General features: G+C 39.0%; 1 protein-coding gene across 2 annotated transcripts in view; it reads right to left on the bottom strand.

The window, feature by feature from the left end:
• The window catches only part of TTLL5 (tubulin tyrosine ligase like 5), a 117,517-nt gene that overhangs the window by 55,573 nt on the left and 39,673 nt on the right, over positions 1–22,271 (bottom strand). For both annotated transcript variants that reach the window (XM_079309549.1, XM_079309548.1), the window contains exons 20-29: positions 22,009–22,047; positions 20,939–21,084; positions 19,694–19,985; positions 15,888–16,008; positions 14,135–14,281; positions 11,895–11,992; positions 8,970–9,103; positions 8,278–8,391; positions 7,488–7,886; positions 5,880–6,052 (exon numbers count right to left, since the gene is read on the bottom strand). In XM_079309549.1, coding sequence (XP_079165675.1) covers positions 5,880–6,052; positions 7,488–7,886; positions 8,278–8,391; positions 8,970–9,103; positions 11,895–11,992; positions 14,135–14,281; positions 15,888–16,008; positions 19,694–19,985; positions 20,939–21,084; positions 22,009–22,047 — 1,663 coding nt within the window. The remainder of the gene's footprint in view (positions 1–5,879; positions 6,053–7,487; positions 7,887–8,277; positions 8,392–8,969; positions 9,104–11,894; positions 11,993–14,134; positions 14,282–15,887; positions 16,009–19,693; positions 19,986–20,938; positions 21,085–22,008; positions 22,048–22,271) is intronic.

Below are 22,271 nucleotides of genomic sequence, written 5' to 3'. Positions count from 1 at the left end.
TGACTGGCTGCATAGCACAGGAGGCAGCTCTGTATAGCCCTTGCCTGGGTGGTCTGATGTTATCCCTGTGATTAAACTCCCCGGCTGCACGAATTGGAGCTATTCCTGATGATAGCTGGGACCTGAAATCTCTCACTCTCCCACACATACAGAGAGTCAGAGCTCCCACCACGTTTCCCCTCCTTCTCTTCCTCCTCTTCTTGGTCAAACTGGCCAATTCAACACATTCTTCAGCTCCCTAACAATTAATAACCATACAGCCTGCTAGATATCAACTGCAGCTCCCCCCCCACCAGGCAGTGATAGGGACCTCACACAGATACAGCATTGCAGAATATTTTTTACCTTCCAGCATGCTTCAGTAAGAAGTATCATGTTATTCACAGAGAAAACCACCCATATGCATCCAGGATCCAGTCATCTGTCTCTGGATATACACACATACTTTATATTTCATGTCCTCCCTGCAGAAAGTCTTGCAATGCAAACACATGGAAATGTTTTATGCTAAACACACATGAAATAAAAACTTTAGGACTAAAGCTTGGTACAGAAGGGAAAGTAGACTAGGTAAGTCTGCATCTATCTGTCCATCAGGAAAGGCCAATGGCCTTTCTGGTAGAAAAACCTCTCTTAGTTCAGCTGTCCAGAAGTCACCAAGCAGTCAGTAAGATGTCTACATCACAAATCAAGGCAAGAAAGGTAATTCAGTTCCTCTCCAATGAAATGGGCTTGCTGAACTGTATCTTCAGGCCTCAGTCCTCAACTCACCACCAATATATCTTCCTTGTTTCCCTAAGGGTACTGTTGCCATCTCAGGCTCATGCAAGGCAATGGGTAAACTGAACAGGAAAGTTTTGGGAAATTGAAAAACTGTATTGTTAACATGCACCATCAACCACTACACTACACACATTGACAAAGACATCATCACTTTGTAAAAATAATTTACTTGGCAACAACTTGCTTTTATAATCATCCTTTCAGTAATAAAATGCCTTAATTATGTCCTTATGAACATCCTCCTTTCAAACCTTTAATTTTACATTAGATCAAGTACATTCTGTATTACACATATTCAGTTATGCACTTTCTATACAGCAAACTGACTAGTTATTTTTTGTTCACTTATTGTCTTTATTTGACCTGTTATAAAACTTTATCATCCTACACACACCTGTCCATCCTAACAACACTTGCTGAAAGCTTGTGAAAAACTTTTTTGGAAGTTTGAATATGAATAAGTTACACTGAGTGCTATTTTTCTCAGTTCAAAGAACTCCAATAGATAGGACATAATAGGTTATTAATTTTCTTACTGCCATTTGAGATCAGATACCTCCCTATTAACCTACTCAGACACTGCCTTGCCAGGTTAATGCTGGGCCCTCAAAAGGCACATTAACCACAGAGATCTCTGTTGCTTGCTCCCAGGCACATGGGGTAGTTAACAAGAGGCACACCTTTCTACTTTTGGATGCTGTGGAGTTCTATAGTTAGATTGCACATATTGCAAAAATCAGGCAGTGTCTTAAATGTATAGTATGGACAGGGGTACCCCTGTACTCCCACTGCTGTCATAATCTCAAATGAGCTCTATTATCAGAGGAAAAATAGAAATAGTAGAAAAACACAACTTAATGAAAGGCAAAATATTCCCACACACTGTGTGACAGTCTGCAAGGGCTGAAAACTGAGTACAACAGAACAAAACTGCACATCAGTAAAGCTTCACCCTCCTACATCTCCATTGCTCATATACTAAGAATTGTATTTTCTATAATTATCAGTGTGAAGTTTTTATCTGATGTTTCAGAAGTGAACGGAGAGGACTGACAAGACCAAAAGCTGATGTAAACACAAAAAACTTGTTTTCTCACAAGAAGAGATCTTAAACACTTTTTTCAAAGATCATCAGATACTTAAATTTTTCCCACTGGATATTAGTATTTTAGTAGTAAATAAGAAAGTAGTATCACTAATATCAATAAAATTATATTATAAAAAATAACTCAATAATAAACTAATTTAATACAGAGGCTAGAAAACAAGAGTGTAAAAGAGGAAACATGAAACAGGTACTTTGGGCATGGGTAGAAAGCAGTGAAGAAAGGCAGGGATTGGAGAGGGACAGAGGTGGACTCCCAACCAGAATGACAATATAATTTTAAGCACAGCTGCTGAGGCTACATTCCTGGGAACCCCACAATACTGTATGGATACCAGAAGCAATTCTCACAAAAATGGGAATGAAAAATAAGCTTCCCAGCTCCTTTGAAAGGAGATATGTATTTAGAGCATCCCAGCCTTCAAGACACAGCTTGGCACAACACAGGGAGCCCATGCACAAAGACATTGAACTCTGACATAAAAGTTCTTGCCCTTGGGGGAAAAAAACCCCACAAACCAAAAACCCCCACAAAAATACAGTCCATAGTAATGCCAGTATTTTCAAAAGTCACTCTTTCATATACCCCCTCCAAATCAATGGTCCTAATCTTATCATGAAACATAATTAAATCCATATATCAAGTCCTTTTCATATCAGCCAGGTACTTTCCAACAAGGTAGACTAATTCCAAGTTTCTGGAATGGCTTTAAACAATTGTACTATTTTTATTATTATGTAAGTAATGTTCTAATCTTCAAGCCAATTTATTTTAGAAAGCTTTTCAAAAAATACTATCATATTTCAAGTGGTTTAAATAGAGAAGTGAAAGGGGGGAAAACAACAGTTCAGAGTTTCCTGTCTAGAAATGTTTAAGAAAGTAGTTTAATTAAATGTCCCTGATACAAGCCCTTTCTCTACTCTCCTCTCAGTTTTCCATCCCTTAATTCTCCTGTCCTAAAGCCACTAAAACCCTTGAGTTTGATAACCCCCAAACACTCCCATCTCAAGCCTTTCCCCCTTTCATCTCATACCAATAGTCTTTGACTTCCCATCTCTCTACAGGTGTTTACCAAATCCTCTCCCACATATTTCTCTGTCTCATCTGCCATTGGCTTCCCTCTTCTGGTTCAGGCCAAATCCTGGTCTGCCCAAATATAAAATCATGCAGCACTCCCAGGTAGCTTCAGCAGTACCTATCTTCTGCAGATCCCTTTCCAAACTGCCAGCATACTCTGCAATTCCTGCACTTCTATTTATTCAGTGCCCCTGTCTCAAATCCACATCCATGCTTAGCAGTTCAAAGTCAGATATCCTGGTTCCAGGGCCCTCAACAACAAGCCCAAGCCTTGCTGCCCTACTATTATGTTTTATAGTATATTGATACCTCTTACTGCCCTTGGTGTCATGGCAGCCCTGTCTTTGTACTAAATCCTTGGGTCCTTCTTGAAAGACTGGCTTTAAAATACAAGCTGGATCAAATAAATAGTCAGAATGATTCTTTAATGACTGACAGAAGAGTAGAATGTGTCCATGTGAAGGGAAAAAAAAAAAGCATAAGCAGTAACTGCATGCTTTAGTTATGATACATTGGGCTTTGCAGCTACATCTGAACCTTCCAAAACATCACTGTTTCAAGTGTGCTTAAAATAATGGTCTCATCTTAGAAATTGCTATGTGCCATAAATTCAGTTCTGAAGAAATGGATTGCCTTAAAAACTGTTCTCAACTAAATCCAAATTTTCATACTAAGCAAGCTTCAGATTCAGATTTCATCTCTCCAAAGGCATTATTTAAAAGACATGGCCAGAAAAAAAAAACACAGTAGAGAGAAGATATCTAGAACTAGAAGGACACAGGCTCAGAAAGGAAACTCATTGTCAGACAGAACTCCAGCTCTAAACTTCTCATTGACTTGTGAATTCCTTTCTACATGGATCTTTTTCATGATGACAGAAGATAACAAGATATAACCCAACACGTTTCTATATTTCACTACTGAAACAGAGCCTGTGCAAACAATGCATATTTGAATACAAAATACAGCAGAGTCAGAAAGTGGCAGTGTCTGCTAGAAGCTGAGGTGTCTTTTGTTTGCTTGTTGCAAAGCAAATTAGCACCATATTTTTCCTACTATGCAATTCCAACCTCTTCTGTTGGAAAGTATCATGGTAGAACCCAGAAGCAAAAGCAATGCAGACACATTTACTACAGCCAACACATCTTCCACACTACTCACACACTTCACAGCCACTTTCACTCTTCAGTATGCCTACACTGACTGACTGATGGCTAAACAGCTTTCAGCTGCCACCAGACTCTGTTCCTTTGCCACCCAACACAGCTCTGCTCAGAAAACTGCACTGCCCTTCCCATGCAGATCTTTCTGAATTCCTCTCTTAATTCCCCATTCGATACTTCCTAATTTATCTAGGCATAACTAGCTATGGTAGGAATACAGGAGTTTAAAAATCATTAAATAGCTCCACAAATGGCTGCAAGAAGACACACTGGGTTCTCTAGACAAACCTAGCAAACCACAGCAGTTGAAGCAGAATGGGCAATGAATGATTTTAAGGAAAAAAAAAAAAAAAAATCTATCAACTTATTTTCAAAGTTCTTTTCTGGAAAGACTGAAATGAAACATGAAATAGCAATGAAAAATTTCAAATTTTTTCCCAAGTATTTGTTCAGATTGTATCTGAACTTCTACCCAAGGAGGCAGTTCCCACCATATATTTAGCTTTCAACAAATTAGCATTTCCTGAATGAAAATGTTTTGCTGTCAAAGTTGTTGAACAGTTTTACTAACATGATTTCACTTAGAATCAGTGTCTTCACTTGTCTTAAAAGCAGAGAACCAGACTGACAGCTCTGAGTATTACTAGACAAGCAAACAGAACAAATTATCTAAATAGGATCTGGCCTTAGGCAAGACCAGGCCTCAGCATCACTAGTATAGCCAGTGTTCACTGATTCTCTCAGGAGTCTCTCTTGAATCCAACAACAAGAAAGGACTTTATTTTTTTACATATCCTTTAAAAATTGTAGGCCTATCTGCAAAGAAAAATCTTTTAATCTTCCTAAAATTATAAATGTACCCTACATTTTGAAAAAAATATACTGCCAATAGCATAACCAGATATTTAAAATCCAAACATATAAAAATAGAATTGAAAGAAGCAAAGAGAAGCAAATACCAGCAGCTGTTGCAACTATTAATCATGTCTCAGAAAATGTAGCAAAACATAACTGTTAAAACAGTAATTCCAAAATACAAGAATCAGACTAAGACATTCAAATCATTTGTCCCCAGCAAGTAAATGGAAAAAATTACTGTCTAAGGCAAAGTGCCTACCCTAGAAAATCAGCAGATGGCAGCTTAATTAACTGAGAAGTGCTCAACTCAAACACCTTTGATGAGTTCAACTACAGCATATAACAAAGCAAATAAAAATTGTGTGTGGACATTTAGGACATAATTCAACAAGAAATATGAAACTAAGTGGAATTCTAACAGAATTCAATGCACATTTCATGTGTTTCACCATGTTTGACAAAAGAATTATCATTCCCCATGCTAATAAGTACTTCATTATGTTTTTACAGTGTTATTGGAATACAGAATTTACATCAGAATCCATTCTTCACTCTTTCATTGCCAGCACTGTGATAATGCACTGGAGGAATGAGGAAGCAAATTGCATGGAAGCAAAAATCTGAGGAGACTTGGATTTATTGTTTAGTAAGACAAAGCATGGATTCCATTTTTCATAACATATTTTCTAATCCTCTGCCTTTTCTCCTATAAAATGACTTCAAGACACTCTTGTCAGCTCACAGAAAAATCAAAATTTTGGTGACTGTAAACACTTTGAAACAACAGGACAGATGAATTCTCATGAGATTTACTGCTTGCAGCACATCTCAGCCCAGCTCAGCCTGGAACAAACTTCTCCCTTGCACAAGGCCTATTTCAGTGCTTACATACCTGCTGTGTAAGTAGACTGACATGGCTTGGTGGGGAGTAGTGGCAGGCTGCTTGCTTTTCTGCCAGCTGCTGCAGTTGTGCAGTTGGCACAGCGGGGCCGTGACGTTTGCCCTGGGGAGAAGCGTGCTCGGCATCCCTGCGCGTACTGGCTGAGCTGGAACTGCCTTGGAGACCTGCCAAACAAACATTCCCTGTGCTCAGTGAGCCATGGCACACCCTCAGCCTGCTGATCACAGACACACAAAAGCAGGAGGATACCAAGGATGTGGGTATTGCCCATAAGAACAATCAGCAATTGCAATTCTCTGTATTACAATGTATCTAATGGCACCCAATTCCAGAGACATTGGCAGCTGTTACCCAAGTGAAATCTGCAAAGATTTTCCTTAAAAACAAATTAATGTCTTGAAGTAAGCTACTCAGCTGGGAAGTAAGATGCATTTTAATGCTAGAGGGGTTGTCAATATACATACAGCAACCCTAGTAAACATGTGCTGACCCTGACACACAACCTAGAACAAATAAATACCATCAAAATAGCAAAAAAAAAAAAAAAAATTGGTATTATCAGGATCACAGCTGTTAGCCTGTGTGTGCTTCCCAAAAGTTTCCAAATAGATTACAGTCTGCATGCAAATTCCTACAGTTTCTCCTACCCTTTGGAGTCTTTGCAATCTAAAGCTGCATTGCTTAACTGTGTTCTACCACAGCATGATAGATGAGATGTCTCTAAATCTTGTTTTTTGGACATGGCAGTGCTGAAACAGCCTAGAAAATGATATATTGTAATAATTCATTCAGATACCTCTTTTTTGGAGATCTTGACACACCTTTAAGTATTCAACACTTATGTGTTTTCATTACAAGACCTCTAGCTTAATAGGCAACTAGAGAACTAAGAACAGCACGTAGACTGAAACAGGACTTCTGCTAATGCAAACATTAAACCCACTAAAGAGAGATGAGATCAGTAACATAAAGAAAGTATACAATACTCAGTTTCACAGCTCTTTTTGAACAAGTTCAAAGGCTGAGTTCAAAGCACAAGGCTGAGGGGAGACCTTATCACTATAACTACCAGAAAAGAGGTTTTTGTGAGGTTTTGTGAAGCAAGGTCTTGTCAGCCTCCTCTCTCAAAACAAACAGGACAAGAGGAAATGGTCTCAAGTTGCACCAGGGAAGGTTTGAATTGGATATTAGGAAAAGTTTCTCCATCAAAAGAGTTGTCAAGCACTGGAACAGGCTGCTAGGAAGTGGTCAAGTCACCTTTCATGAAGATTTTCATTTTTCATTTCACTTTCATTTAAAAGACATGTAAATGCAGCTCTTCGGAACCTGGCTAATGCTGGACTTGGTAGGGTTAATTGTTGGACCTAGTAATCTGAAAGGTTTTTTCCAACCCAAATGATTCTATGATTGTCCATTTGGTCAATAAAAGGGCATTTGCCTAACAAGGGCTGCATCCTGCACTTCTGTGTTCTGTGAGAAATTTAGCACCATCCAACAAGACTCAACTCTGAAAACGCAAAATTTCTCCCTACTCCACAACAGAAATTACACAATCCCTGTACTGAACTAGCAGGGTATTATGAATCCCAGAACACTTACCTACTTTTGCAGAGGACAATCTTTGGCTGTAGATCTGAGCAGCTCTCTGAAAAGATGAGAATGGGCTAACAGTGTAGGTAACAGAACGACGATGTAACCCTGCAAGGCTACAAGTCTCACTGGACGCTGGGTTTGTGAGCACAGAAGAACTGTCAGAAGCTGTGCTCTGCAAGGAGGGTAGTGGGGGTGAGGATTGAATCAGTCTGGGACCAGCTAGAGGAGCTGGCAATGAAAGGTGACCAGCCACCTTTGAATTTTCAGAGGCTGCAGGCTGAGGTGGCATCCCAGAACTTGTACTTCTCTGGAACGTGGCACCAGGAACAGAGGAAGAAGCACCAAGAGAGCTGCACTGAGGTAATTTCACTTCGGCATTTAAGGAGAAGGTGAATCCTTCTGGAGCTATACAAAGATAATAAACATACTGTATGAGAAAATATCTGCTTTTAGGTCCTTTTATAACAGCAATACACCAAAATGCCTGTATTCAGAAACACTGAAAAAAGCCAAAATGACCTCATCTACCAGCAGAGACAAGAAGAAGCTCCATATGATAAATATCCTGTTTCAAAGCCTGCCATATCTAGATCATCCCCCTCAGGGAGGGGCAGCTAACTCTTTCCCACTGCCTACTTTACAGTATCTTCTCTTGTGTTTAAAAGTAAAATTGGGCATTTGGATGTGAACCCAAAGGGTCCAACCTTTGTTTAATATAGTATTAAAAACAGTATATGCAGTCAGTTTTGGGTATTGTTTTTTTTTTTTAAATGATTACTGAAGTCAGTTCACTTACAGATTGGTTCAGCTTCTTTGGGTTTACAGTCTGATAGTGCTCCTTCTGCAGACAAATCTGCAACTGAACTTTTGGGATGATCACCTTTCATTTTTTTCAACATCTCAGGATGCTCTATAACAAAATCAAGGAGTTAGGAAGTAGAACATTGCAAATTACTAGAACAAAGATGCAGAATTTACCCTTGTTGTAACTGACCTTATTAATATTTCCTGTAGACCACACAACTTCATCAATGACAATTATGCTGTTATGTAAAGTAGCATGGACTACTAGATACACATGGTTGGCACATTCTTCCTTCCATGGAATGCCTAATTAGGCTCAAATATACAGTCTCTGACCTCCAATGAATACACTTGCTGCAGGCAGCAAAATTCAGGACCATGATTTCTTTCATCCTTTATTTTGATTTCAAGATTCTCTGTTCAGTTCAATTCTTACTGCCTTCAGTTTGCACATTCTCATTTCAGTCATGAACTACCATATCTAGCTCCTTATAAATGCCACTAAATTCAACCTATTTCACTTCAGGCAGGAGAGAAGTTAGTCTTCACATAAAACTGAGTTTAAAAAGGAAAAAAAGAGAAAAATGTATGCAACCTCAAAAAGCCTGAGCAACATGGTGGAGAGCTGGCTCTCTTTTCAGAGACTTAAGTTAAACTAGATTTGCAACTGTCTGCAAAACTTACCACCTTGGGGCTGTTTCTCTGACTGGTAACTGCTGTTTCTGTATTTTGTGTTTGGGGATTTTGTTCCTAGGAAGACACTTGCTGATTTGTTTTTGTGTGTGTAAAATGTCAGTACTTCCTCCAGGTCACTTTCACTGCAATAAGGAGAGAAAAATGGATGTAGAGTGAGGACACTAAGCTTTTCTACATTCATGTAACAATCAAAGACAATAAACATTAAGGAAACTGAAGAGTGGAGTGGGAAAAAAAAAGGTGACATTAGAAAAGTTAATGATTTTCTCAGTTCTACTGGATAAGAGCAGAAGGAAGGCAACATTCCCTAGCTAAACCTGAGATTCCCACTAAAATACTATCTTCTTATGTAGTAGAAAATACAAAGCATTCAGGAGCCTTCCCAGGATAAATAAAGAGCAAGTGAATACTCCAAACACATCTGGGGAGATTAGCTCAACATGAGAGATTCCATTCACAGCTAAATTTGTGAATCTTCTGCAGGTGCTCTTTACAATGAGAAGCTATTTTCTCATGAGACAACTCAGCTCAGCCTCTGTTTAGCAGTCACCATTAGTAGCTTCTATTCAGCAGCACCAGGGAGAAGAGTAAAGAAGGCAAAAGCTTGTTAATTAGTCAAAACTGCAGGACAACCAGGACAGTCAATATTTTTGTTAAATTCACAGAACTTGTGTATGTTTCTCATTTTCTTTACAAGAATGAAATGGAACAGCCCCAATATTCTAAACATCTATTAGTCCCAAATCATTGGCCATTCTTATTAGATCTTGTGCAAGCTGCTGTTCCAGTTGTTTGGCATCTAACATGCTCTCCTCTTGCTTCATAGTGTTCCCTCAGCACCAGTGAGTGGCTATATGGCATGGCAAACACCAAAGCAAGTAGTACAGTGCCAACAACATCACAAGAAAATGTAACACACAAATGAATCAGCAGAGCAAAAGTTAGAATCTTTCAAAATATCCTGTGAATATCGCAATTGTAACTAGTATTAGCTAGCCTAAGCTCTGAAAAAAGCCAGTCTAAAGCTGATACACTGAAGTTTGCAACATGCCCTGAAGATCCAAACTTCATTTTTTCTCCCAGAATAGAAGTGAAGAGAAATATAAGAATAAGAAGTTGTTGATGGAAAGGTACTTTAAGCTTTTACATGAATTTACCAGTATATAAGTGCTTTTACAATGCACTGAGGACATTCATAATCAGTGGTCATAGCATATATACAGGTAAACACAATTATATCCATGTGATACCAAAGTTAGAAAGTCAATGAGGATCTTAACTAAGAAGCAGCATTTATTACCCATTTTCTCCACTGCTGCATTCACTGTACTGCAGAATCAACACTCACAGTGGAAATTTATCCCCTTTACTTGGTTCCAAATAACTTTCTCACTGATTTAAGCTTGAAGCACAGTGCCAAGTAGTGTCAGATATCAGTTTTCAAACACACCTCATACTTCCTAAGAAGCAGAAAGATCATTGCTAGAAATTGCCTGATCATTGACAAACTATTCTATATCACTCAGACAGCCCAGCAAAAATCTCCAGCCCCAGCCTAGACTGTGCATCAGGCCATGATGGCATGGTAGCCTTAACATGAAAACAGAAGAACTTGCAGCTCTGTTCCATGCAGCTATCTCTTAACATTTCTAGCAAAAAGGAAAAGGACTTGCCTAGGACACAACAGACATTTCAGTAGCCAGAATGATCAGAGAACCAAAAGCATCCTATAGGCCCACGTAACATGCATTAGATTCTAGCAAGAGCAGTAGATCTATGGTGCATGGTAGTCAGGCATCTTTATCTGAGGATTTTTCTGCAATCCTGTAAATCTGTTGCAGTAATGACTCCATTAATTATATTAGCAAAAGGTAAAATACCTGTTTTCATAAGAATGTATTAAGACAGACTGTGAAACCACCTGAACTTACTTAGGATGCCTCAGCTACCACTCACTTCTCATCATTCCTAATATGCTATCCAAAAAGAGAAAAAAGAAGAAGTGACCATCAATCTTCACAGAAAAAAGAAGATAGGCTTTAAAAAGGCAGGTAAACTCTGTTCAGATATTGACAGGGGTTCTTGCCCATATAGGCATGTCATATATTGACCAAATAATTGAGTCCAGAGGAATTGCCTTTTTTGCTCAAGAATCAGAAACTGAAAACATAACTGTGGTTCACTGAATAATTTCAGACCTCTCCATAGTCAGATACTTATAATACCATTGTTTTTCATACAATGCTACAGACCCTAAGGAATACTTAACTATTTTCAAAGTATGTTTCTTACCAGACTCTTAAGTTTAAAGCAGATAAAGTGCAGTGATAGAAGATTTTGCTTTTCCACTGTGAAATTAACTGCTTACACCAAACTGCCTTTGCAGGCCAAATAAGAGGCCTAACTCCCTTCCTTGTTGATCTTAGGAAATCCAGACCTGGAAAATTCCTGAAGAGAGGCAGCAAGCACGAGACTTGCTTGTGAGAGCAGAAACTTGAGTCAGAGCTGTAACACCTGTTCAACTGCAGCAGCTCAAGATCATCTGAGCAGCAGTTCCAGTTTCATTCTCCTTCTGAAGTACAGCCTTATTTGGTCCAGCATCACAGGAAAGGAAACCATTAACCAACAGCAGTTTGAAATTCACACAGGCCAAGGCAACCACTTCTATCCTTTGGGAAGTTACTTAATGGTCAAAACATTTATTGTATGTTCTTCTCTATGTATCAGATGCTGATATTACAAGACTTTGGGTGCTGAAGAGAGACAAGAGAAGACAAGCCCTCTGTCCCTCAGCAGGAACAGGTCCTGCAGTCAATAAAGGTACCTGGAGGCTCTAGATCAACCAACTCATCTTTAGAACAATGCTTCAAGGCTGAGAGAGAAATTATCAAAGGGAATAAAATCTATTCCTACCTTGCTCTGGCAATGAAGTTCTCAAAATCTTTAGGATTCACTCCCTCCTCCTCTTCCTGTTTCTTCTTTAATTGTTTCTGAATCATCTGCTCTGTTTCCTGTTAATAAGCAGTATCAGTATCAGTAAGTGTCTCTATGTTCCATGGCATAGCTACAACTCCCAGAATACAAAAAACAATTCCATAGGATCTAAGAAAAAAAGAACATCACAATGTGCAACATGAACAAACATGAAGAGCCCCAGAGACAGCATCCTAAGCATACACTAAAGTCCATTCCTCCACCTTACAAAACTGATTTGCTGAGAAAAGGTCAAGTCTTCAGAAATGTGTGCTGTTCCTTCAACTACTCTCTTTGCTAGAACATAAAGAAGTATGAAAGGGGAAAAAAAATTAAATTGTTCATTACAGATATTAGGTCCCCTCTCCACTTCATTGTTTCTGCCACAGAGTTCCTCCAAACAGCTTTTATCTGTGTATTTGTCCCAGAAGTAGACAGATAGGAGGGAAAAAGTGTAAAATTAATCTTGGAGAAACTGATGGATGTCTGTAGAAAATCAACAGATTTTCTGCTACAAACTAATAGTTCTCTTGAGTTAATTTCTTTTGTCAAGAAGCAAATTGTTGAGGGCTTAAATACATACCAAAACCCCACTGCTTTAGCAAAGACTAAGAAAGTAAAACAGTACAGCCTATGGCAAACATGTTTATACCCTGAAATATACTGGAATAAATGGTAAGCCTTTGTGGGTGAAAATGAGAGCAAGTTTGCAGATACAAATGGTCTATTTTACACCAGTAGAACTCATTGGCACTAGAGGTTGGATTGATACAAACATATGTCATTTAAAAAAAACTTCAGACCTGTCTGAAATACCACTACCAGCTTAAAAGCTTTATCTGACCAGACTTGACCTCCACTTCATTTCTTCCTGCTGTTCTTGTGAGCATTCCCAGGAAAAAGGTTCAGATATATCTTTTGAAACATAATTCAAGACAGGGGAAGAAAAAGCCTGTTAGGGACATCTTTACTACTTAAGTAAATGTCTGGATTATATGTGATCTGTTTTACTTAATTTGCTGGAGCTGCATTTTTTTCTTCTGTGTCATTATAGATGATATATAATGGCAAGTAGGAGTCCCTATTAAATCTGAAGTTACAAGCCAATGAAAGAAGTCTGTATGTTGGAATCAGAAATCAAAAAACCTCACAGCCTAACAGTCTCTCAAGGGCTTAAATACATACACCCCGAAACCTCAAGTGATATGTTCTCACTTGTTTTAACTGAGAAAATATGTTTATGATTATGATTTATTACCAGTTACACAGCTTTATTTTGTGAATTTACTCAGGAGTTAGCAGAAAATCCTAATGTTTGAATACAATTTGACTGGAAATTATATCCAAAACAGCTGCATTCTTCACTCACCACAGAGCCACCCAAGTGTTTTGTGGTTCCTCCTAACAGATTACTTCAGTGAGCATTAGGCATACAAGGCACTCCCTGGAACAGATTTGGTTCAACACCAACCTTGATTAGACAGATCAAGTTACCAGATGTCAGTTCTGACAAGGTAATGTAAGTGAACATCCTCTCCTAAGGAGCAGAAGCTTGGAGGCCTCTGTGCAGCAGCCTCTGAAAGCTGAATTTCAACTACCCTTGTTCTAACACTGAACAAATGCAAGGGGGAAAAGGAAAGGGGAAGCTTTCCTTGCAGAATCAAGATTAGCTTGAAACCACTATGCTAAGAGCAACACCTCCTACATGTGAAGATGTGAAAATTATTTAAATTAGGACCTACATCTCCTTAACACTGAGCATGCAGAGTATCTTACTACAGATATGTAGCAGTTCCTCAGTATACCAAGTAAATAATTAAATACATATTTCACGCTGTTGAGTATAAAATGAAGTTTATTTAAAGAAGCCTCCCAAAAATAAGAAGGGGAAAGAGGCATTAAAAAGCACTAGAATCAAAGACAAGGCAAAGAAAAAGCACACTGCCAGGTAAATTCCCCTTCATTTCAGCACTTCTTTTTATGCACATAATTAACTGACCTACACATATTATGTAATAATATTGTTGTCTGACAATTTCAAAGTACCATTACCGGATGCGCAGCTGCAAGCAGATCATGTAAATAACAGAAGAATGACTTCAACACAGCCTGCACGAGACACTTTGCAAGAAAAAGAGGTGAAACCAAAAAAAAAATAATTAAAAAAAAGAATAAGTCACCTTCTTATAACAGAGTATGAAGTCGCCCAGCTGGCGGGCCAGGACACGACGACGGTCGGTCAGTCCCAAGTGACGGCTGGGCAGCAGCAGCCGCAGGGACTGACGGAGGTTGCTGGCTGCTCGCTTCAGAAAGCGGATGATGAGCTCCTGCAAGCAAGAGATGCAGTTAACAACGTGCTATCTGCAAGATGTGGGGAGAATAGAGATACTACAGCAGCTAAGAACTGGCAGGAACTAAACACATTGTCCTGAGAAAATAAGCTGAAGCTGGCAGGCAAAAGCACTCTGCAATATGCACTTTTAATACAGTCCTAAAAATCCAATGTGGGGGAGAAAAACAATGGTGTATCCTGCCTGAGGTGGATCAGAATTTTGAACACTTAAAGTGTTTGTCTCAAAGCATGGCAGATAAAAGGGAAAAAATAACCAGACAGCAAAAAGCAGTGACATATAATAACTTGTGAAGTCCAGTATCTTAGGAGAATGCTTCCAAAAACTCACCTGAAATTTGTTAAAGAAGGTCTGTGAAAAAGTGCACTGACATAAAACTCTCAGCAGTACCACGGGACAGAGGATCTTGGTCAGATATCTCCACTACAGTGGGTAGCCCCATTTCATCATTTTTCACACATATATATACACACACACACACATCCTCTACACAGCAATAGATGAATAGACGTCTATATCTACAGCCATGTAATTCCAGTCCCTCAACTATGTCTGTTTGACCTTTGGTGGGGTAAACAGATGGCAAGGCAGATGCTAAGGCAAGATGCATCCTGTGGGTGTTTTGAACCCTTTCTGTCTCGCCTCTGGATTTGCTTTTGCTCAGGAGCTCTGCTAATACATAAATGAGCAGCCTCACAGCCAAATGATTGGATTTCACAGCTCGCCTCTCACTGCCATTACTGCAGGCTGGTTTGATCTGTTATTTTAAACGTTATTCTTCACAGTAAAGCAGACAAAGTGACTCTCAAAAAGCCCATTTTAATTTCCACTTGGAAAGAGCAGAGGTAACATTTTCCACTGAGTTGAATGATTATTCTTGACACACAATTTTATCTCTGAACTACATTGGCTGTTTCCCTGCAACACGCACTCAGTGAGAATATATGCAGAAAGCTCAAGAGCCTACTGTACAAAGCTCTTTTAGGAAAGTTTATGAAGGGATCTAGGCTTGCTGCACTTTTTAACATGCATACATGGCAAACACAGGACTTGAAAATACTGCCTAGAAAAATCAATCACTTTTACTTTCTCTTCTCAATGGCTTTTACTTTAATTTCCTCTATCTAGAATGCAAGTAAGATTCACAAACACAAACGTCTGGATATATTACAACAGTACATCAGAGAAAAAGCTTAACTGGGTACCTGATCTATTTGAGTAAATTAATACTTATGTTAATGCAGCAGAAACCAGATCCTGACAAGTAATTTAAAAGAATATTTTAGAGAAGAATTCAAGAGCAGGTAAGCTCAGAAATCAGCTAAGGAGAACCAACAAGAGAACTGAGCAGCCTGAATGTCAACAAGAGTCCAGTCATTAAGAGCTGTCTATCATTGCTCTGACGTCAGTCAGCAGTCCTACCTCATCTATATATCAAAAATACAGCACTGGCAGCTAGACAAAGATGAACAACCATCATCTCAGTTGGACTTCTGTACTTGCAAGAAAGGGAACTGACCTCAAAACTCTCAAGGTAGATTTCAACTTGGCTTCTCAGTCTGGCCAACACAAAGCTTCTTACCATTTGCTCATTCTCTTTGGCAGCCCAGGCAGGATTCTGGATCTGTTCACCAGCCTCCTTCATCAGTCGGAGCTGAACATGCTGTAGATAGGCAGAGAAAGCTGTACGAGCTTGTACTTTGCTGTGGACAAAAAGAATCCATCAGCTATCTTCAGAACAGGACTGGGGAGAGCTACAGCAGTCAGGCACAGCTTATGGACCAAAGTACAGCCAGCAAGGACCTCCTAAGTGCACTAACGCTGAAACTCAAAGAAAAGTGGACCCCTTCACACCATCAGCATTTTCAAGAAAAATTTCTTCACCAAGATGGGGTAGGTATTGCAGGAGGTACAAAAGATAGCAGACACTAAGATAATTTCTAAAAATGGAATGTTCTCCCTGCTTTTTACAGCCTTGGTTACTCTCTTCTAAAAGCCAGTAACATGGACATCAGCAAAACTGTGTATTTTTAAAACAAATTCAAGGCTCTACTGGGCCTCTGTTTTCACAAACATTTTGAACACCACAACAACAGACCATAAAATAAACAAAGGGCTTGGTACTGGTGCCAGAGTTATAACAAAAGCTCTGTAATTCCTATTGGAAATGAAAGAATTAAATCTGTGAAAGTGAGCTCTTCCCCTGCTGGCTCAGGGATGCAAGCCAAATTTCATTGAGCAAGGCACCACTGAGGAATGAAGAAACATCAGCAAAATCTGCTGTGCAGCTGGCTGAGCATGTTGGGAAGCTGTAAGCATGAGCTGAGGAGAAAGCTGGGAGGGACACACAGCTTCTCATTCCCTCACAATAGTAGCCACTTTAGTATAGGCATCTGTTGTGAGAGAAATTGCTGAAAGCTCTGCCTAATTCTGTTCATTGTCCTCCTGGTCTAAATCCCATCCTCAAATATTCTGCTCTTCCAGCCTCTGGCTCTTCCTTATAGTTTTCCTCACATTTGCTAGAAGCTTTTCATAAGGATACAGCACCAGATTGGCTTCAGTGTCAGCAACAGATTTCCCTTTCTATCACAGGAAGTATCCTAATATTTTCTGTAGAATTTTACATTTCATGTTAAACAAACTAGAGTTTTTAATCCATTACTTTCCTGAAATATTATTCCAGAAGTTACTGTTCTAATAAACAGGAACCCCCTCTTACTACCCAGCCCAGCTTCACTTATGAGTACTTTATAACTGTTTTTTTTTTCCTTTCTCCAACACTGTCCTGTATCTTAAATATAATCCCTGATGGGTCTCCACCTTGAATGTCTTTATTAACAGAGTTACATCCTTTCATAGTTTTCATTTTATTAGTGCATATACCCACATCTGCCATTGTTTTCTAACAAAGTACCCACAATGATGAAATGATGAGACCAGCAGCCCACCTCCACCTGTGTTCCACTCACAATTTGCCTTCCATGAATATGGGTGATAAAATACCCCACATGAAGTCTGACAAGTATGTCAAGGGATAAATGCTGGAACACATTTGGTGTTTTCATGCATGCATGAGCTAGGGCTTCACAAACTTCCTCTGATCAACCAGCATGTAAGATATTTTTCCTTACAGTTGATTTCTAGGTGATGAACACCAGCTGACAGAACTTCTGCTGTAAATTATTAGTTTTTTATAAGCATCCCATTGCACTTTGTGCTACAGAATTTCATCCCAGTTATATTATTTATATCCTCAAAGTCATCCAGTTTCTCATATTTAGTCCACTACCTTTTTTCTCATGGCAATAACTCCCAAATATTTTCCATCAGCAAATTTCATTAGCACATTTGTACATTTTGTGTCATTCTTGAATTGACTATTAATATCAGCCTCAGACCAATTCCTGAAGAACCTCACCATATTTTTTTCTACTTTTTCTCTGCTTCTTACAAATATTCTCAGATACTCATATGGTTCTTATGACTCCAGGGACATGAGTCCCTGAAATGCTATTAAAAACTCTGTGCAACAATTAAGCCTTTCTGGTTGATAGGTCTGTAAATTTCAGGAACACTGTTTTACAGTGTTCCACAGAAATCAAACCACAGCAACACTTATGGAAATCAATGGATCATTTTAGGTAAAAATTGAAGTTAAAATACATTGAAAGTATCATGTGTCAGCTTAATCATCAACTTTTGATGCTTCTGGAAGGTCACACAGGGTCAAAGAGGAGCTAAGCCAATGACAAGTGCACAAGAGTCTCAAGCTAACATCCTCTGTTAATTGCTGTACTGCTGCAACTAAAACATGATGAAAATACCTGGTTACAATTTCTGTCTTCCAGGAACTTCAGTGAACTCCACAATGCACAGCAGGCCTTGTAACACCTCTGGGCTCCGTATGCTACTACTCATTACATCTACCTTTTCTTTTTTATTTTCTACATGTGTGGAACATTGGGAGAACTCTCTTCAATCCTAGCTGAGGACTGATACTCTCTACATCAGACCACCATGTATCAGAAAAGCCTCTCACCTCAGCTCTCTAGAGCTGTCACGTTTGGTTTAGGTACAACTCAAACATCTCATGACCAGTTCAAGACTTGTGCTTGAAAATTTTCTTACTTCAGCTCCTCTGTCTGTTGAGTTCACAAGTAAAGCTTACATTAATGACAGATCAGATTGGGTCAAGCCCAGCACAATCTTGGAACATGAGGTCACCACAAGCCTTACATCCTTCTGTGGGGAATCCCAACAGTGCTGGGTGCTGAGCAAGATTCTGCCAGGAACAGCAGACAGAGCTTATGTTCTTGGCAGGAGTCAGTTCTATATATATGTAGATATAGACACAGCATTGCTATGCCTATCCTCAAAAGAGGCTTCAGAATCTTCCCTGACACAGCAGCAAATGTCCTTGCCACAATTAGACATCAGAACAAACCCCAAAGCCATTGAATAATCCATAATTTTCCCAGAAACTAAACTAAGAAAGCAACAATAAGAAACATTTTTTCAACCTTTGGACATTTTTCACAGAAAACATACTGTTGCTTCGTATCTAGAAGATGTAAAGTCTTCCTACACAGATATATATGATCATCCTTTCTTTTTGCACTTTCTGTCCATCTGCAGGTAGACAGTTTTGCTACTCACATTCATATTTCAAAGGATCACATTTCAAAACATCTGGTTAAGACCTTGCTTGGTGTTTTGCTATGGAATCTCCTCCAACACAACTCCTTTCAAAGGGACAGTCATGCATCAGAACATACATTATTCCACACCATCATACTCAACAACATGCAATGAGATGTTTCAATAATTTGTTACTCTCAAATTACCTCCTAATCCTGCTCTCAGAAGGAAATGAACTTGAGCAAAGATAACTACCAGAAGAAAAAAATTGTGTCATCAAAAATAAAAGTAAAAAAATGAGAAAACTCATTTTATGGAAAGACAGCACTGAGATATTCCTCTCCTTCCTGGGTAATTTAACATATGTTTATAACCATTTCTTGGCAAATGCAAAAAAATGAGAAGATTTAGAATTCAGTAGCAGGTATCCTGCATTAAGGCAAAGAGGCATTTCAGAAGTCTGAGCTGACAAAGTGCAGCTTACATCATCAGATTAAAGAACAGCAATGGAAACTATAGGGTCATGCTTTACACTGATCCAACAGGTCAGGCATTTAGGTAAACTGTCAGACTTTGTAATGGTCTCCTTTCTCTGCCAACAAGATGTTAAGGCAGCTCACAGTTAGACAAAAATCCACACCTCTTTTCTAGGGTCTTCTTATCTCTTTGCACCCATAAGGTGCATCCTCCTTATTTTAACTTGTATTAGCTTCAAGTCAAAACTAGAGGCAATATGCAGAAAACCCTCACCTCAAGTTTCCTTGCTTTTGAAGAATCTGAAGCAAGTTAAACTGAGATTCTGAGTCTGATTTTTGCAGGAACAGCTCTTCTCCATCTCCAGTTTTCTTGTCACATTTTTTTGGTAACCTCTCCTTAGAAGGAGTTTTCACTGAGTCAGAGAGCTTTGACTTGTTTTTCACCTGGGTGTCCGAAAGAGAGCCAACACTTCTATCTATCTCTTCATTTTCATCTTCATCCACCTCCACTTCCTCCTCACCTTCTGTGTCTGACTTGAGGGACAGCTTTGTTGGTTCTGATGTGTCTGCAGTAGAGGAGAAAATACTTATGGTGGTTAAGAAAAAAAAAGCGGAGAGGACTCTTCTACTATTTCTACCCTTTGGTTTACCCCTAAACTCTTTTCTGCTAGGACAGAACACCACCATTTCAGAAAAGCATCTTAAGTATGACTGTTCTATATATTCTGTCTTTGTGGTTGTGCATCAAACTGTTAAAAAGCCTATTTTCCCAATATTACAGGATACAGACCAAGATTCTTGTTTTAACCTTACAAATGAAAATAAGAATGCCCACAAAATGAAATAGGCAAAGACATGTTCCTATGTTTTATCCTGATTCTTACATATATACTGACATATATACACCCATACTTGATATATATATACACATCTTTGTATGTTGTGTGTCAAATAAAACCAAGCTACAAAATCTAAACTTCCACATGTGTCAAAAAAGATCATATACCTTAACACAGCAGCAAAAAATTATCTTATAACATCCCATCTCTCCTAGTACAGTCAGTGCTATACAGCTATTAGAAAGAGTTTAGACAAAGGCAGGAGCAGTCACTTGGGGGGGGATCATCCACCCATGTACCCTTTAAAGTTTTTCCAACATTAGCTTGGATAAAAATTTCTCTTCCCAACAGCTTAAGAGTCATAGCTGTCTAGGAGAACCAATTTGAGAACTCCCATCCTTCTCTGAAAAGCTGAAGAAATACAGAGGCACACATACTGTTGAATTCTTTACCCAAAATGCAACAAGCTCACCTCCAAGCAAATACTGATCACCTTTACTCATACACACGGGGGCGTGGAAAGGTGGGAATGAAATTCAAGGCACTAAACAAACAAGAAGCTCAGAACTAGAGTGAAGCGAAAACTATTAACATTTGAAACTGAACAACCACCATTCACACACAATTCCAAGGAAAAAGTCCTTTGCTTGCTTGTTTGTGACTATTCCAGCCACGCATACCTGATGCTCTTGTCTGTGCTGCTCTAGCCTTGCCATGACAGCGCCGGCGGTTGCGCAGCTCCAGTGAAACGAGCTTCCTCTCATAGAAGAGAGCATGAGAGTCCACAGCTTCCAGCGCCGTATCCGGCCTTCCATTGGCACCTGCTCTGGGAAGCACAGTACAGACATCCCTCAGTCTCCCTTTGTCTTTCTCTCCCTGATGATATAAGACAACTAACAGATCCAACTTTTTCAAGAAACATTCTTCCTGATACAGGGAAGAAATATTTACCATCAGTCTAACTCTGCTCTACTTAAGCCTGTAGATATTTGAAGAGAGTCTTGCACGTACTTCACAGGACATCATCTTTCAAAGCCCCACGACTCACTCACCTAGTGTCACACTTTCATGACTGAGCAACATCTGCCCATCATGCAACAGCTCAGGGCACAATTCACAGAGGAAATTGCAAGAGTACAAAACAACAAAGAGGAATGGAAAGAGAGCCCATTGACACATGTCCAGTTGTCTGAACCATTTATGGAGACAGCTTGTTCTTCACAGATATAAGAATTTTAACATCATAAAAATGAAAAATGCCAAACTTTCTACAAGTTCTACCCGAGCCAAGGGATGAGGAGCCAGATTCCTTAAGGGAAACATACAAAAGTAGCAACACTCTGCCATAGCACAAAGATCCAGAAAACTGGTTCCTATGATACAAGTGGAAACAAGTACAGAAAAAGCTAATTTTTTCATTTCTCTTTTAGATCTAACAAAGTGAATATATTAGTATATGAAGAACAAAACCCTTGTGCATTACAAGATCCTTTGAGAAAGCTCAAGGCTTATCAATATGGCAGGAATACCAAAGTGAGAAGCCTATGAGGAGAAATTTTAAAGTCCAATGAGAACATGAATTCTCCACACATGGGTATATTCTTTTCCTACAGTATTTATTTTTCTAAAATTATTTTCATGGGTTTCAGGTAGAAAAGATGTTGACTCAACTTGAAAGATGAAGCTAAGGAAAACTAAATTTAGAATAAATCCTATAAAGCACAAATTATTTAATTAAGAAGCTATTTACCGGGATCTCCCAGTGATGAACTCTCTTTTCATCTTGCCCCTACAAAGAGAAAAAGGTCAAAAATTACTCTCCATAGTGGATCAGCCTTGATTAAAAAGCCTCCCTAGTCTTTCACATGTACAATGGAAAGACCATATTCACAGAATTATTTGTGAGTTCTATCTTTAAGGAGAAAAAATAGGGCTCCAAAAGAGAAGCCCTGAGCAGCTGAATGACAACTGATGCTTGCATTTGTCTGACTTAAGCTGGAGAAGGCATCATTT

Source organism: Erithacus rubecula, assembly GCF_903797595.1.
Source record: "Erithacus rubecula genome assembly, chromosome: 6".
NCBI classification, from domain to species: Eukaryota; Metazoa; Chordata; class Aves; order Passeriformes; family Muscicapidae; genus Erithacus; species Erithacus rubecula.
Note: the sequence above shows the minus strand (reverse complement) of the source record. Positions and strands in the feature narration are given on the sequence as shown.